Source organism: Oncorhynchus keta, chromosome 14, assembly GCF_023373465.1.
Source record: "Oncorhynchus keta strain PuntledgeMale-10-30-2019 chromosome 14, Oket_V2, whole genome shotgun sequence".
NCBI lineage: Eukaryota > Metazoa > Chordata > Actinopteri > Salmoniformes > Salmonidae > Oncorhynchus > Oncorhynchus keta.
The window spans coordinates 51,922,834-51,939,601 of NC_068434.1; the positions used below are offsets into that span (position 1 = coordinate 51,922,834).

A 16,768-nucleotide genomic window follows, 5' to 3' on the forward strand; every position below is an offset into this window, starting at 1 on the left:
TTTGATTTTGCTGCATTGCCTCCATGTTGCTGTTATGGTGCCATCGACCATATGACATATTCCTGTGTTTTCATCCATTGCGCTCCTTTTTCTCCCTACATCCTAATGTCTCTGCTTGTTTTGTTGTTTTGTTTTCTTTCATGGGGAATGTCTTTGTGGCCTACATTCTTTCCCCTGTGTTTCTGTTTGCTTTGTTTTCTCCTCTGTGCTAACTGTCCCCGCATCTGCCCCCCTCAACCCCCGCCACCCCCTCCCTCCTGCCACTCTGCCCTTCTGGATGGTCTGCTGCCCCTGCGTGCTGAACAGGCTTTTATGGACTGGACGAGTCGGATTTGGACAAAGTGTTCCGCCTGCCTACCACCACCTTTATCGGGGGCACTGAGACCGCCTTGCCCTTGAGGGAGATAATCCGCCGCCTGGAGGTATCCAAACTAAACCGCACACACCGGTCTGTCTCTCAAAGAAGTTGGGTTCTTGCCAATCGTTTGTCTTGAACGAGTGAAAAGTGTACATTCAGGCTCATTTTCATGGTCAGTGACAAGACACACTGTCCCATTTTTTTCAGATGGCCTACTGCCAGCACATTGGGGTTGAGTTCATGTTCATCAATGACCTAGACCAGTGCCAGTGGATCCGGGAAAAGTTTGAGAAGCCCGGCGTCATGCAGTTCACCCTGGAGGAGAAGAGGACCCTGCTGGCCCGCATGGTTCGCTCCACCAGGTCAGAGCCACGCCCCCCAAAAAAGTTCCATCCCCCACGTACCTCTCAAATAATATCAATTAATCAAATGCATTTATAAAGTCCTTTTCACGTCAGCAGTTGTCACAAATTGCTTTCACAGTCCACCTTGTCATAGTGCTTGCCCAGATTTCAGTCATTGCAGGGCTCTGGACTGCGACCATTTTGACACATTTTATGACCCTTTGACTTAGCTGTGCAAGTGAAAACATTTATTAACACTTACAATCACCCCTGGTGAGAGACAACTGCGACCCGTCGGTGAAGAGCACTTTTTGCCAGTCCTGTCTGGTCCAGCGATGGTGTGTTTGTGCCCATAGGCGGCGTTGTTGCCTGTTGAGGACCTGCCTTACAACCGGCCTACAAGCCCTCAGTCCAGCCTCTGTCAGCCTATTGCGAACAGTCTGAGCGCTGATGGAGGGATTGTGCGTTCCTGGTGTAACTCGGCAGTTGTTGTGTCCATCCTGTACCTCATGCCTCCTTGCAGCGTGCCTTGGGCACATTCACGTGGATGAGCAGGGACCCTGGGCATCTTTCTTTTGGTGTTTTTCAGAGTCAGTAGAAAGGCCTCTTTAGTGTCCACATTTTCAGAACTGTGACCTTAACCTTTCTTAGCGCAGGCCTCGACAAGATTCCGCTGAAAAGGCAGCTCGCAAAATTCAAAAATATTTATTAGAAATATGTAACTTTCACACATTAACAAGTCCAATACAGCAAATGAAAAATAAACATATTTTTTATCTACCCGTCGTGTCCGATTTTCAAAAATGCTTTACAGCTAAAGCAAAACATGATTGTTAGGTCATAGCCAAGTCGAAAAAATACACAGCCATTTTTCCAGCCAAAGATAGGAGTCACAAAAAGCAGAAATAGAGTTAAAATTAATCACTAACCTTTAATGATCTTCATCAGATGACACTCATAGGACATCACGTTACACAATACATGTATGTTTTGTTCGATAATGTGCATATTTATATCCAAGAATCTGTTTATATTGGCGCCTCACGTGCAGTAATGTTTTGATTCCAAAACATCCGGGGATTTTGCAGAAATATTCATAATAAACATTGATAAAAGATACAAGTGTTATTCACATAATGAAAGAGACTTCTCCTTAATGCAACCACTGTCAGATTTTAAAAAAACTTTACGGAAAAAGCATGATCTGAGAACGGCGCTCCAAACCCAAAACAGCCATAGGAATATCCGCCATTTTGGAATCAACAGTTAGAAACAACACCATAAATATTCACTTACCTTTGATGATCATCAGAAGGCACTCCCAGGAATCCCAGTTCGACAATAAATTACTGATTTGTTCCATCGTGTCCAAATAGCCACTTGTTGTTAGCGTGTTCAGCCCAGTAATCCATCTTTATGAGGCTTAGGCCCTTATCCAGACACAAACTCACAAAGTTCCGTTACAGACCTTTAGAAACATGTCAAACGATGTATGGAATCAATCTTTAGGATGTTTTTAACATAAAACATCAATGTTCCAACCGGAGAATTCCTTTGTCTTCAGAAAAGCACTGGAACGAGAGGTAACTGTCGGGAGCGCGCGTCATGAGACCGAGAGCTCTTATGAGCCCCTCCTTTATAGTAGAATCTGAGGTCTCATGTGCCCCTCCTTTATAGTAGAATCCTCAAACCAGTTTCTAAAGATGGTTGGCATCTAATGGAAGCTGTAGGAAGTGCAACTTTATCCATATCTCAATGTGTACTCGGTAGGCAAAGCTTTGAAAACTACAAACCACCGATATCCCACTTCCTGGTTGGATTTTCTCAGGTTTTCGCCTCCCGTATGAGTTCTGTTATACTCACACACATCATTCAAACAGTTTTAGAAACTTCAGTGTCTTCTATCAAATACTAATAATAATATGCATATATTAGCATCTGGGACAGAGTAGGAAGAAATTCGCTCTGGGCACGCTATTCATCCAAAAGTGAAAATGCTGCCCCCTATCCCAAAAAGGTTAATTGCCTACTGTCTGTAAAGATGTTAGTATTTTAATGACCGTTCATTAATTGTTTATGGTTCATTGAACAAGCATGGGGGGAAAAAAGATAAAGATAAAAAGATAAAAGCAATATCTAGAGGCCCATTATCAGCAACTGTCACTCCTGTGTTCCAGTGTTAGCTAATCCAAGTTTATCATTTTAAAAGGCTAATTGATCATTAGATAACCCTTTTGCAATTATGTTAGCACAGCTGAAAACTTATGTGATTAAATAATTAATAAAACTGGCCTTCTTTAGACTAGTTGAGTATCTGGAGCATCAGAATTTGTGGGTTTGATTACAGGCTCAAAATGTCCAGAAACAAAGAACTATCTTCTGAAACTCGTCAGGCTATTCTTGTTCTGAGAAATGAAGGCTATTCCATGCGAGAAATTGCCAAGAATCTGAAGATCTCGTACAACGCTCTGTACTACTCCCTTCACAGAACAGAGCAAAATGGCTTGAACCAGAATAGAAAGAGTGGGAGGCCCCGGGGCACAACTGAGCAAGAGGACAAGTATATTAGCGTGTCTAGTTTGAGAAACAGATCACAAGTCCTCAACTGGCAGTTTCATTAAATAGTACCCGCAAAACACCAGTCTCCATGTTAACAGTGAAGAGGCGATTCCTGGATGCCGCCTAGGCAGAGTTCCTCTGTCCAGTGTCTATGTTCTTTTGCCCATCTTAATCTTTTATTTTTATTGGCCAGTCTGATATATGGCGTTTTCTTTGCAATATCCCAGAGTCACCTCTTCACTGTTAACGTTGAGACTGATGTTTTGCGGGTACTATTGGAACTTGTTCAGTTTGTCTGTTGTTGAATCTTGTTATGCTCCAAAAATATTTACACGTTAAGTTTGCTGAAAATAAACGCAGTTGACAGTTAAAGGACATTTCTGTTTTTGCTGAGTTTAGTTAGATAGTGTGTGTACAGTTGAAGTCGGAAGGTTACAAACACTTAGGTTGGAGTCATTAAAACTCGTTTTTCAACCACTCCACAAATTTCTTGTTAACAAACTAAAGTTTTGGCAAGTCTGTTAGGACATCTACTTTGTGCATGACACAAGTCATTTTCCCCAAAATTATTTACAGGCAGATTATTTCACTTGTAATTCCAGCGGGTGAGAAGTTTACATACACTAAGTTGAGTGTGCCTTTAAACAGCTTGGAACATTCCAGAAAATGATGTCATGGCTTTCTCTCAAGGTATCTCTCGCTTGAATCCATCTAGTAGGGACATTTTGGATTAGTTTGTGGTTTGGCAGCTCCGCCATCTGCTGTTTTGTCTTGAAAACATGTGCATCAGTTGTGCTTTCATGAAAGAAGGTTACCACCTTCCTGATCTTTGCTAGGAGGCGAGAGATTGGATTCACTGGTGTGGCTACTCTCATGGGGACGTGTTTGAAGGACATGGCTTTTTATCTCCCACTCAGCCGAAATTAAATGAGCCTTTACAGTTAGGTAGCTCTAGACGTCCAACTGTCTGTTGTTAGAGCAACAGACTTCGTTTATGACAACTCACTCTCAAGTCGTTATTTTGTTTTTTGTATAAAGCAGGTATTTATGTCTGGGCAAAATGTGTGCGGGAAGGAATAGTGAACCACTTTCAACATATTTCTGAACCCTGCATTCTCATTCTCTGTGTGGGGAAAGCAGTGAAGAGACGGGGAGATCAACAATTTCCAGGCTCAGGGAACTCAACACACAAACACCTACATGGAGGTGATAGCATTCCTTCTTCCATATTCCCCCCAAGACACAACTACGACAACATAACCAATAAAAACGGGTCACAACTCCTGCAGCTCTGTCGGAAGCTGGGCATGTACATAGTCAATGGTAAACTTTGAGGGGACTCCTATGGTAGATACACCTATAGCTCATCGCTTGGCAGTAGTACAGTAGACTACTTTATCAGTGACCCCAGAGTCTCTCAGAGTGTTCAGTCAGGCCACTGACACCCCTATCAGATCACAGCAAAATCACACTCAACTTGAACAGAGCTGTGCTCAATCATGAGGCTGAATAATATTAAAAAATGCTATAATATATATAATAATAATATATGCCATTTAGCAGACGCTTTTATCCAAAGCGACTTACAGTCATGTGTGCATACATTCTACGTATGGGTGGTCCCGGGGATCGAACCCACTACCCTGGCGTTACAAGCGCCATGCTCTACCAACTGAGCTACAGAAGGAAAATAGTGTGGAAATCTACCAAACTATTCGGCAACAACAAATTCAATCCCTTCTTGACAATTTCCTGGACAAACGACACAAAGAATTATCTATCCAAAATGGAGATCTATGGGTAAACCACTTTTCCAATATTTTTGGCTCTATAACAAAGAACAAACAGCAAAAACATGAACATGATCAAATACAAATCTTAGAATCAACTATTAAAAACTACCAGATCCCACTGGATTCTCCAATTGCATTGCATGAACTACAGGAAAAAAAATACAAAGCACTCCAACCCAAAAGGCCTGTGGGGTTGATGGTATCCTAAATGAAATGATAAAATATACAGACCACAAATTCCAATTGGCTATACTTAAACTATTTAACATCATCCTCAGCTCTGGCATCTTCCCCAATATTTGGAACCAAGGACTGATCACCCCAATCAACAAAAGTGGAGACATATTCGACCCCAATAACTACCGGGAGAAATGCATCAGCAGCAACCTTGGGAAAATCCTCTGCATTATCATAAACAGCAGACATTTCCTCAGCAGAAACAATGTAGTGAGCAAATGTCAAATTGGCTTTTTTGCAAATTACCGTATGACAGACCACGTATTCACCCTGCACACCATAATTGACAAACAAAAACTAAAACAAAGGCAAAGTCTTCTCATGCTTTGTTGATTTCTAAAAATATTTTGACTCAATTTGGCATGAGGGTCTGCTATACAAATTGATAGAAAGTGGTGTTGGGGGAAAAACACAGTACAAAATCTATGTACACAAACAACAAGTGTGCGGTTATAATTGCCACAAATAACTTTCATTCCAAATGGCCGAGGGGGTGAGACAGGGATGCAGGTGAAAACCAACCCTCTTCAACATATATCAACGAATTGGCGAGGGCACTAGAGAACAGTCTGCAGCACCCAGCTGCAGTCAAATGTCTACTGTTTGCTGATAATCTGGTGCGTCTGTCCCCAACCAAGGAGGGTCTACAGTAGCACCTAGATCTTCTGCACAGATTGTCAGACCTGTGCCCTGACAGTAGATCTCAGTAAGACAAAAATAATGGTGTTCCATGAAAGGTCCAGTTGTCAGGACTACGAATACAAATTCCATCTAGACACTGCTGCCCTAGAGCAGTGGTTTCCAAATGGTTTATAGTCCCGTACCCCTTAAAACATTCAACCTCCAGCTGCGTACCAGTGTCAGCACATTCTCAAATGTTGTTTATTCCCCGTAATTCTAAGCCTGCCACACACGATACGATACATTTATTCAACATAAGAATGCATGTGAGGTTTTTGTCACAACCCAGCTCATGGCAAGTGACAAATAATATTTATCAATAATTTTTCTCTTTATTTAACCATCTTACATATAAAACCTTATTTGTTCATCAAAAATTGTGAATAACCTAATGAGAAGGGTGTGCTTCAAAGGATGCACATAACTCTGCAATGTTGTGTTGTATTGGAGTCTCAGTCCTAAATAATTTCCCACACACAGTCTGTCTGTCTATTTAGTTTATGCTAGTGAAGGCCGAGAATCCACTCTCACATCGGTACGCGGTTGCGAAGGGCATCAGTGTCTTAACAGCGCAATTTAATACTCTTAGCGCAGCCTAATCCAGTGGCTTCTGATTTCATTCCGTTTTCACAGAACCGCTTGCTACAATTTCGATGAGGCTCTCTTGTTCAGATATCAGTAAGTGGACTGGAGGCAGGGCAAGAAAGGGATAACAAATCCAGTTTGTGTCATCTGTTTTATATATTTTTTTAAATTGAGAATAATTTTTTTAATGTTTATTTTTTTAATTATTATTTATTTAATCCTTTAACTAGGCAAGTCAGTTAAGAACAAATTCTTATTTCCAATGATGGCCTAGGAACAGTGGGTTGTTCAGGGGCGGAACAGCAGATTTATACCTTGTTAGCTCAGAGATTCGATCTAGCAACCTTTCGGGTACTGGCCCAACCAATTATTTTAGGATTGTGTAGGCCTATTCTAATAGCGAACCTATGCAGGTTTTTAATTATATAATCCTTTATCCTAGCCCTATAATACATGTATTTATAAAATGTTATCTTAAAAGCTAATCATTCCGATTCACATCGGCAAACAAGGGCCGCACTATATAACAGCTTTTAAGTCATAATATACCCGACCTCTACAATTAGGACATATCATATTAAACAAACAAAGTACCTTGGTATTTCTAATGTACAATCTTCAAATTAAATGCATAAATGCATTACCCATCCTCGCCTTCCCCTAAATCGAAACCTGATATTACATCCATATAGTCCAAAGTTCCATATTGCCTAAAATAGAAAAAGGATAAGTTCATCATACCCATTCTGCATTACCATAAAGCCAACCTTGTTTTAAGTCCATGGTTCCATAATGCATGAATAAAAACAACAAAAAAGTTGTTAATGCAAAAAAATGTGTTTTTGTATAAAAATAACTCTGAATCCATATTTGTCCTGTGTAATGTGGTGTAAGTACAGTGGGGCAAAAAAGTATTTAGTCAGCCACCAATTGTGCAAGTTCTCCCACTTAAAAAAGATGAGAGGCCTGTAATTTTCATCATAGGTACACTTCAACTATGACAGACAAAAGGAGAAAAAAAATCCAGAAAATCACATTGTAGGATTTTTAATGAATTTATTTGCAAATGATGGTGGAAAATAAGTATTTGGTCACCTACAAACAAGCAAGATTTCTGGCTCTCACAGACCTGTAACTTCTTCTTTAAGAGGCTCCTCTGTCCTCCACTCGTTACCTGTAATTAATGGCACCTGTTTGAACTTGTTATCAGTATAAAAGACACCTGTCCACAACCTCAAACAGTCACACTCCAAACTCCACTATGGCCAAGACCAAAGAGCTGTCAAAGGACACCAGAAACAAAATTGTAGACCTGCACCAGGCTGGGAAGACTGAATCTGCAATAGGTAAGCAGCTTGGTTTGAAGAAATCAACTGTGGGAGCAATTATTAGGAAATGGAAGACATACAAGTCCACTGATAATCTCCCTCGATCTGGGGCTCCACGCGAGGTCTCACCCCGTGGGGTCAAAATGATCACAAAAACGGTGTGCAAAAGTCCTAGAACCACACGGGGGGACCTAGTGAATGACCTGCAGAGAGCTGGGACCAAAGTAACAAAGCCTACCATCAGTAACACACTACGCCGCCAGGAACTCAAATGCTGCAGTGCCAGACATGTCCCCTTGCTTAAGCCAGTACATGTCCAAGCCCGTCTGAAGTTTGCTCGAGAGCATTTGGATGATCCAGAAGAAGATTGGGAGAATGTCATATGGTCAGATGAAACCAAAAATAACTTTTTGGTAAAAACTCAACTTGTTGTGTTTGGAGGACAAAGAATGCTGAGTTGCATCCAAAGAACACCATACCTACTGTGAAGCATAGGGGTGGAAACATCATGCTTTGGGGCTGTTTTTCTGCAAAGGGACCAGAACGACTGATCCGTGTAAAGGAAAGAATTAATGGGGCCATGTATCGTGAGATTTTGAGTGAAAACCTCCCATCAGCAAGGGCATTGAAGATGAAACGTGGCTGGGTCTTTCAGCATGACAATGATCCCAAACACACCGCCCGGGCAACGAAGGAGTGGCTTCGTAAGAAGCATTTCAAGGTCCTGGAGTGGTCTAGCCAGTCTCCAGATCTCAACCCCATAGAAAATCTTTGGAGGGAGTTGAAAGTCCGTGTTGCCCCGCAACAGCCCCAAAACATCACTGCTCTAGAGGAGATCTGCATGGAGGAATGGGCCAAAATACCAGCAGCAGTGTGTGAATACCTTGTGAAGACTTACAGAAAACGTTTGACCTCTGTCATTGCCAACAAAGGGTATATAACAAAGTATTGAGAAACTTTTGTTATTGACCAAATACTTATTTTCCTACAATGTGATTTTCTGGATTTTTTTTTTTCTCATTTTGTCTGTCATAGTTGAAGTGTACTTATGATGAAAATTACAGGCCTCATCTTTTTAAGTGGGAGAACTTGCACAATTGGTGGCTGACTAAATACGTTTTTGCCCCACTGTATGTATCGGGGACTACTTCCGCAGGAGACAGCTATCACTCACAACCACTGCTTCTCTGCTCGGAGCCTTTTGAAGTGGGGTACAGGGCACGTCGTCTCTCCACTATTTCATGAGGAAATGGTTCATTAATAGAGAATGGGGTGTTTTTCAATTCTCTACCCTGTTGCAACAAGGCAAATTTATTTTTGTAGTGGGTTAGCATAGCTACGATCGGACGGGGCCTTCCCTCTACTCTGCCACCAACTGGTGTGCTCTTTGAAAATCAGTTGTTTGCACCTGTTCGTCTGTCATCTTGAGATTGTTTCATGAACACCCTGACTTTTTCCTCCTTTTTTCCCATTATCACAATATTATTTCTCATACTTCTGCACTTTAGATCAAGTAATTCGGCTTTCGTTTTATCATACCGTAGCGCCTCTGTAGTGTCTTTTAGGGAGTCCACGGTAGTTTTCAATATCTTATTTTCCGCTCGTATTTCTTCCATTGTATTACTGCAATCCATTCCTGTTTTTAAGGTCTCAGCCTCCCCCAGTTGCCCAGGCAATAAATCTGTTTTTTTTTAGCTGCTTGCTTGTAAGCAATGCTCTATCTTCTGGAAACATGGTTATAAAAATGTCCCCCTCCAATTTTAAGTTCGTAATTTTAGACTGCGGCTTTCCTCCCGTTTCGCTCGCAGAACTCGAGGAAAGGTCTCCTCGTGTTCACTTCGATATCCATTTATTTTTTCTAGCTGATCAGTAAATAGTTTGATTCTCTATATTATACAGAATGTTTCGTAGTTATCACTTAATCCTTAATTTTTGTGATTAATTCATGGGACAAGCTGTGCCTACCACGCTGCCACCTGCCACGTCATCGACAGCTTTCTATAATACTTGACACATTGGAAAGAATTTACAAAATAACTGAGCAAACTAGAATGCTATTTGGCCCTAAACAGAGTACACAGTGGCAGAATACCTGACCACTGTGACTGACCCATAATTATGGGGATCTTTGACACTACTTACAGACTTGCAATTGAGAAAGGCCACCAAAGGCAGACCTGGCTCTCAAGGGAAGACAGGCTATGTGCACACAAAATGAGGTGGAAACTGAGCTGCACTTACAAATCTCCTGCCAAATGTTTGACCATATTAGAGAGACATATTTCCCTCAGACGACACACATCCACAAAGATTTCGAGAAAAAATCACATTTTGATAAACTCCCATTTCTATTGAGTGAAATACCAGTGTGCAATCATGGCAACAAAATGTGAACTGCTGCCACAAGAAAAGGGCAACCAGTGAAGAACAAACACCATTGTAAACACAACCTATATTTGTTTATTTATTTTCCATTTTGTGCTTTCACTATTTGCACATCATTACAACACTGTATGGCATTTGAAATGTCTTTATTCTTTTGGAACGTTTGTGAGTAATGTTTACTGTTAATTATTTGTTTATTTTACTGTTGTTTATTATACATTTCACTTGCTTTTGCAATGTAAACATATGTTTCCCGTGCCAATAAAGCCCCTTAAAGTGAAATTGAGTTGAGAGACGTGGAGACTGGAATAAACTATAAAAAATGAACAGAGTAGCACACATCAATGTTGCAATTTCGATTACAATTCTATTCATTGTGCAGCCCTAGAAGCAACTACTGTTGTCAATGTTGATGATGGGAAAGTCAACTTTCTGTCAATCATTTTTATTTCTCAACTCTAAATATTGAGCTCTAGCAGCTATTTTACAAGCAAGATAATTGATTCGGCCCTTGCGAGTGCAGGTGTCATTGGGCAGTAGCCAAGTTTTTTTTTTTTTTGGATATTGAATTGACTGTTTTATTAATACATGGCTACCAGCAGTGGGTATTATGTTTAGAGTTAGCAATATAGCTAATGTGTTTTGAGTTTTACTTACTCAGGAGGTGAATTAGCCCCAAATCAATTAGCCTATGATAATAGTGCAAATAAAGATGTAGGCAAATTAATCGTTATTGAACAAAAAATGTAATATCAATAGCCTAATTGTCAATCCAAAATACGAGTCACTGGATTAGGTTGCACATAAAAATATTGTTGGTCATGTATTCCTGCATGGACATGTTAGATGAAACAACATATTTCTTGAATAGCATCTTAAGTCTTCCACCCCTAATAAAGCACAGTGAATGACTTTATAAAATGATTACACATTTTTCTATTGCGTCACGCCACAGATCATTTTTTTTGGTGTGAACAAATCATGGGGTGGCACCACCAAAAAGTTAGTGCCACCAGGTGCTTTTTTTCTTCTCTGGAGCCCTGCATTGGACCAATCCTGCAAACTAATATCATAGGAGATTTCTGGAGTCCTTCTCTCCAAAGGGATATGGCCATGTGATGACGACGTGCTTTGTGTACCGCAGGTTCGAGGAGTTCCTCCAGAGGAAGTGGTCGTCAGAGAAGCGCTTCGGCCTGGAGGGCTGCGAGTCTCTGATCCCCGCCCTCAAGACTATCATCGACAAGTCCAGCGAGAAGGGTGTGGAGAACGTCGTCATGGGCATGCCACACAGGTGGGTAATAACAAAAGGAGCACAAGGTGAGGGGATGCTTGAGTTTCTGCAACATGGTTTGACTTTCAGCCTTCTGTCCTCTGACACATGCTCACAATCTCCTAGGGGTCGTCTGAACGTGCTGGCCAACGTCATCCGCAAGGAGCTGGAGCAGATCTTCTGCCAGTTTGACTCTAAGCTGGAGGCTGCTGATGAGGCGAGTCCCATCTAGCCCACCCACTGCAATTCTTGACTGCACTAATTGGAACACAACTATTGAATTGCCTGAATGTGTGGCTCTATTGTAGATGCCTAGCGGTATTCTACTGCTAGTATGTTTGACTCTGTTGTTGTTGCAGGGCTCTGGTGATGTCAAGTACCACCTGGGGATGTACCACAGGAGGATCAACCGTGTGACGGACCGCAACATCACTCTGTCCCTTATGGCCAACCCCTCCCATCTGGAGGCTGTGGACCCCGTGGTGCAGGGCAAGACCAAGGCCGAGCAGTTCTACTGCGGAGACACCGAGGGACACAAGGTATGGACCGACACCGCTGGTTTTGAACACGGTTTGAATACCGGCGTATTTATTTTTCTCAAAGTGACAAAGGAGTACTTGCAGAGATCATAGTCCTTTTGTGTACTGTAGAAAGTCGCCCTTTCGGTTCGATCCCTTTTTCTGCCCTTCACTTACACACTGATCTGTACCGGATAAGTGGAACTATGGTTTCCACCATATCGCTTTCACCAATCTGACTTTATTTTATGAGTTATTACCTCAAGCAAGAATGTATTGTAAGTGTTCTGCATTTGACGTTGGATTGTTTATGTTCCAGGTGATGTCCATCCTGATGCACGGTGATGCTGCCTTTGCCGGTCAGGGCGTTGTGTACGAGACCTTCCATCTCAGCGACCTGCCGTCCTACTCCACCCACGGCACGGTGCATGTGGTTGTCAACAACCAGGTGTGCGCACACACACGCCAATCTAACAACTGACCACACCTGGTCTGGAGAAGATACAAATCATCTTTGTTCCAGCCATGGTAGAAAACCAGTGGTTGTGTGAATGGCTGATGTGCTAACCCTCACAACCCCTAACTTCCCCCAGATTGGCTTCACCACTGACCCCCGTATGGCGCGCTCCTCTCCGTACCCCACTGACGTTGCCCGGGTTGTCAATGCTCCCATCTTCCACGTGAATGCTGACGACCCTGAGGCTGTGGTGTACGTGTGCAACGTGGCCGCCGAGTGGAGAGCCACCTTCCACAAGGACGTGGTGGTGGACCTGGTGAGTATAGTTCCCTAGGTACAGATCTAGGATCAGCTTCCCTTCCCCCAATCCTAACCTTAACCATTCATGGGGGGAAATTAATAACTGGCCCAAGATCACGGGCTGTGTTTGTGTGTGCAGACCTGCCAACTTGCACGCATTTTGTGTACCATGCACGTAATTTGAGGTTAAAGTATGCTGATACGAAAAACTATCCTAAAATAAGTTAGCAAATGTAAGTAAGCATTTCACTGTAAGGTATACACTTGTTGTCGTCGGCGCATGTGACAAAGTTTGATTTAAAATACACAAAAATAGGTTTTTAGTTGGGACATTGTGGTATTCTGAAGTTAGAGCTGAGCTGCTCCAGCCTGACCCCCGTCGTCTTCGTACTATTTTCTTCCCTCGAACTGGATGGCAGTTCCTCACTTCGTCTGATACCTCTGATGTGTGAGGGAAAAGGGTGGGGAAAATGGAGAATGACTGTTTGCTAAATACATTTTTCTAAATTGTATGTGTTTGTCAAGCACATAAGGTGTTAACTATGAAATAATAATGGTTAACTAAGGCGTCATTACGACATGGTAGTTAGCTACAGTGTTTAGTCACCAAACGAGAACACTTTCTTGCCAGGTAGTAGGAGCGAGCTCATTTACGGGCATGGAAACATGTGCGCTGTTGCGGTAGTTCAGTGTGCGTCACTGCGTGGATGAAAACAGACACGCCCTGAGACCTGTTCCGCTCACGGTGTCCACAGAAAGTTATATTGGACTGTTAAAGATTAGTAGGCAAATGTTAATTAATCAGTTCTTGATCTGTCCTCTTGATATATCTGTATGTCAACAGTAGACTGCTAATGATGTGATATTAGTCCGTTCACAAATGTTGAATGAATGGTAGCCAATAGTCAGACCTAACTTGATGGATTAGGTCAGGGATGGAGATCTAAAACAGGTTAATGGGCCTAGTTCAGTTGTTTCATAGTATACTAGACTATCCACATGGACACCTATTAATTAGAATAGTCATTACCCCTACATTTAACCTAGAAAAATGTGTCATTGAGACCACCTCAATTTAATTTAGGATCATACACAAGTCTTCTGTGTTGGCTACGTTGTTTGATATAATTTAAGACCTTGGGTTTCAGGAAATAGCCGTTACAGTTGACTAACCCCCTCTGGACCTCTCCTCTACCCAACCTTAGTCCTACATCAGCACCACCTTGCCAGAAAGTCCTAGTGAGAGCCCTGATTTGTACATGTAAACCGTTTTCTAGTTAGCTACTGAAGAGCAACTAATTATCAAGAACCCATAAAGTCTATAGCCTACAATTCCTACTGAGGCAGTCTTCTGCCAACCTCCTTATTAGGCCCAAAAAATGCCTATTATTTGGGCAGTGTGGGTGTCGTGCATGCCGTCGTGGGGGGTACCGCCACGGCGTTGATCAGGTTGGCAGGTCTGTCTGGGTGTGTGTTTATTAACAATGTTTGTGTGTCGGCAGGTGTGCTACCGGCGGTTGGGACACAACGAGATGGACGAGCCCATGTTCACTCAGCCCCTGATGTACAAGCAGATCAAGAAGCAGAAGGGAGTGATGCAGAAGTATGGCGAGAAACTTATTGCAGAGGGGGTCGTCACGAGACAGGAGTACGAGGTCAGAGCTCAACCACTTCGACCATATCTCTCACACTCTCCATAGAGTAGAGCCGAGGAGTCACCCTCTCCACTTCTACCTTCCCTCTCTCTACAGGAGGAGATTGCAAAGTATGATAAGATCTGTGAGGAGGCACATGTTCGCTCCAAGGATGAGAAGATCCTCCACATCAAACACTGGCTGGACTCTCCCTGGCCTGGTGAGTGGGTTAACAGCTCACAGACACACATACACAATGCCGTGTGTGTGTGTTGTAAATAATGGACCTGTGTGTGTGTGTAGGTTTTTTCAACCTGGATGGCCAGCCCAAGAGCCTGACCTGCCCGTCCACTGGCCTGACTGAGGAGGAGCTGACCCACATCGGTCAGGTGGCCTCCTCAGTGCCAGTCGAAGACTTCACCATCCATGGAGGTGAACCCTATTCTAAACCATAGAATTAAGAACATAATAATATTATGGATCTCTATGCCTTTTAACTTTTAAATCCTCTGATGGCGGGAGAGTCAAAAGCAAAAGAGCCAAAGTGCAGAGTGAAGACATGGCTCTTTTATTGACTCACCCGGTGAGATTTTTCACCCGGTGACAAGTGTCTGGTTTGCACTCCTCCGTAGGTCTGAGCCGTATCCTGAAGGCCCGAGGGGAGATGATCAAGAACCGCACGGTGGACTGGGCCCTGGGAGAATACATGGCCTTTGGCTCTCTGCTCAAAGAGGGAATCCACGTTCGCCTCAGTGGCCAGGACGTGGAGAGGGGCACCTTCAGGTGACGAGAGGGACTTTCAGTCCCAGGCAAATAAAATGTTTCCATTTTTGAGCATGTCATCTTGAGTGTGTCCCAAATGATGGTCTCTGGTCAAAAGTAGGGTACAGGCTGCCATTTGGGATGCAGATCTTGTCTCTTGTCCCTCATTGTCCCTGCTGTGTGTTTCCCTCCCTGCCAGTCACCGACACCATGTGCTGCACGACCAGAACGTGGACAAGAGAGTTTGCATCCCCATGAACCACGTGGCCCCCAACCAGGCCCCCTACACCGTCTGCAACAGCTCCCTGTCGGAGTACGGCGTGCTGGGTCAGTCACTCTCCACCTCACAATTACTGTGAAAACATTTACTATGGAAACAGATTCAGAGAAACTGGGAAATATCACAGGAACTCTCATTCAAATAATCCCTTACTACTATCTCCACCCGCTACTAACTGGGGACTCACACTTGGCATGATAACCGGGGACCTAGCGACCAGTCATTTTGTATGAAAGGAGACACACAGCGACCTAATTGTCCGCGACGAGAGCGCAAGCAACCAACATTCACAACGATACACCAACCCGGAGAGATTTTAACCTTGATCGCTGACTATCTCGGCAAATGAGTCCTGAGTTAGGAACCTCTCTTTCTCACTCATTCTCTCGTTCTCTCTTTCTTTCTTTCCCTCGGTCTCTGTTGTCAGGTTTCGAGCTGGGCTTTGCCATGGCCAGTCCCAATGCCCTGGTCCTGTGGGAGGCTCAGTTCGGAGACTTCCACAACACAGCCCAGTGCATAATCGACCAGTTCATTTGCCCCGGCCAGGCCAAGTGGGTCCGCCAGAATGGCATAGTCCTGCTGCTGCCCCACGGCATGGAGGGCATGGTGAGTACCCCATAGCACCAGTTGAAGGGCGGAGATGGCGTTTCAAACAATTGTTCATAATCATTCCTTTACACTACATGCTCATTTAAGGGTTTTCTTTATTTTTACTCTTTTATTAACTGTACAATAATAGTGAAGACATCAAAACTATGAAATAACACATACAGAATCATGTAGTAAAATATATTCTATATTGGAGGTTCTTCAAAGTAGCCACCCTTTGTCTTGATGACAGCTCTGCAACCTGGAATGTAATTTCAATTAACAGGTGTGCCTTGTTAAAAGTTAAATTTAGGAATTTCTTAATTTTGAGCCAATCGTTTGTGTTGTGACAAGGTAGGGGTGGTATACAGAAGATGGCCCTATTTGGTAAAAGACCAAGTCCATATTATGACAAGAACAGCTCAAATAAGCAAAGCAAAACGACAGTCCATTACTTTAAAACCTCTTAGAGCTACCCCCCTACTTTGTGCAATTTCCGCCTGAAGACATACCCAAATCTAACAACCTGGAGCTCAGGCACAGAACCAAGGATATGCATATTCTTGGTACCATTTGAAAGAAAACACTCTGAAGTGTGTGTAAATGTGAATTGAATGTAGGAGAATATAACAACAATAGATCTGGTTTAGATAAAACAATGAAAAAATAAACATTTGTTTTTTTTATTT

The 16,768-nt window shown here is 42.8% G+C and overlaps 1 protein-coding gene across 2 annotated transcripts in view; it reads left to right on the forward strand.

Annotated features, from left to right (window-relative positions):
• ogdha (oxoglutarate dehydrogenase a) overlaps positions 1 to 16,768 on the forward strand; it is a 73,377-nt gene that overhangs the window by 45,116 nt on the left and 11,493 nt on the right. For both annotated transcript variants that reach the window (XM_035786422.2, XM_035786421.2), the window contains exons 5-17: positions 307 to 422; positions 566 to 720; positions 11,415 to 11,561; positions 11,667 to 11,757; positions 11,900 to 12,079; positions 12,378 to 12,506; positions 12,652 to 12,831; positions 14,318 to 14,470; positions 14,567 to 14,669; positions 14,753 to 14,881; positions 15,082 to 15,232; positions 15,411 to 15,538; positions 15,919 to 16,097. In XM_035786422.2, the coding sequence (XP_035642315.1) occupies positions 307 to 422; positions 566 to 720; positions 11,415 to 11,561; positions 11,667 to 11,757; positions 11,900 to 12,079; positions 12,378 to 12,506; positions 12,652 to 12,831; positions 14,318 to 14,470; positions 14,567 to 14,669; positions 14,753 to 14,881; positions 15,082 to 15,232; positions 15,411 to 15,538; positions 15,919 to 16,097 (1,841 nt within the window). The remainder of the gene's footprint in view (positions 1 to 306; positions 423 to 565; positions 721 to 11,414; positions 11,562 to 11,666; positions 11,758 to 11,899; positions 12,080 to 12,377; positions 12,507 to 12,651; positions 12,832 to 14,317; positions 14,471 to 14,566; positions 14,670 to 14,752; positions 14,882 to 15,081; positions 15,233 to 15,410; positions 15,539 to 15,918; positions 16,098 to 16,768) is intronic.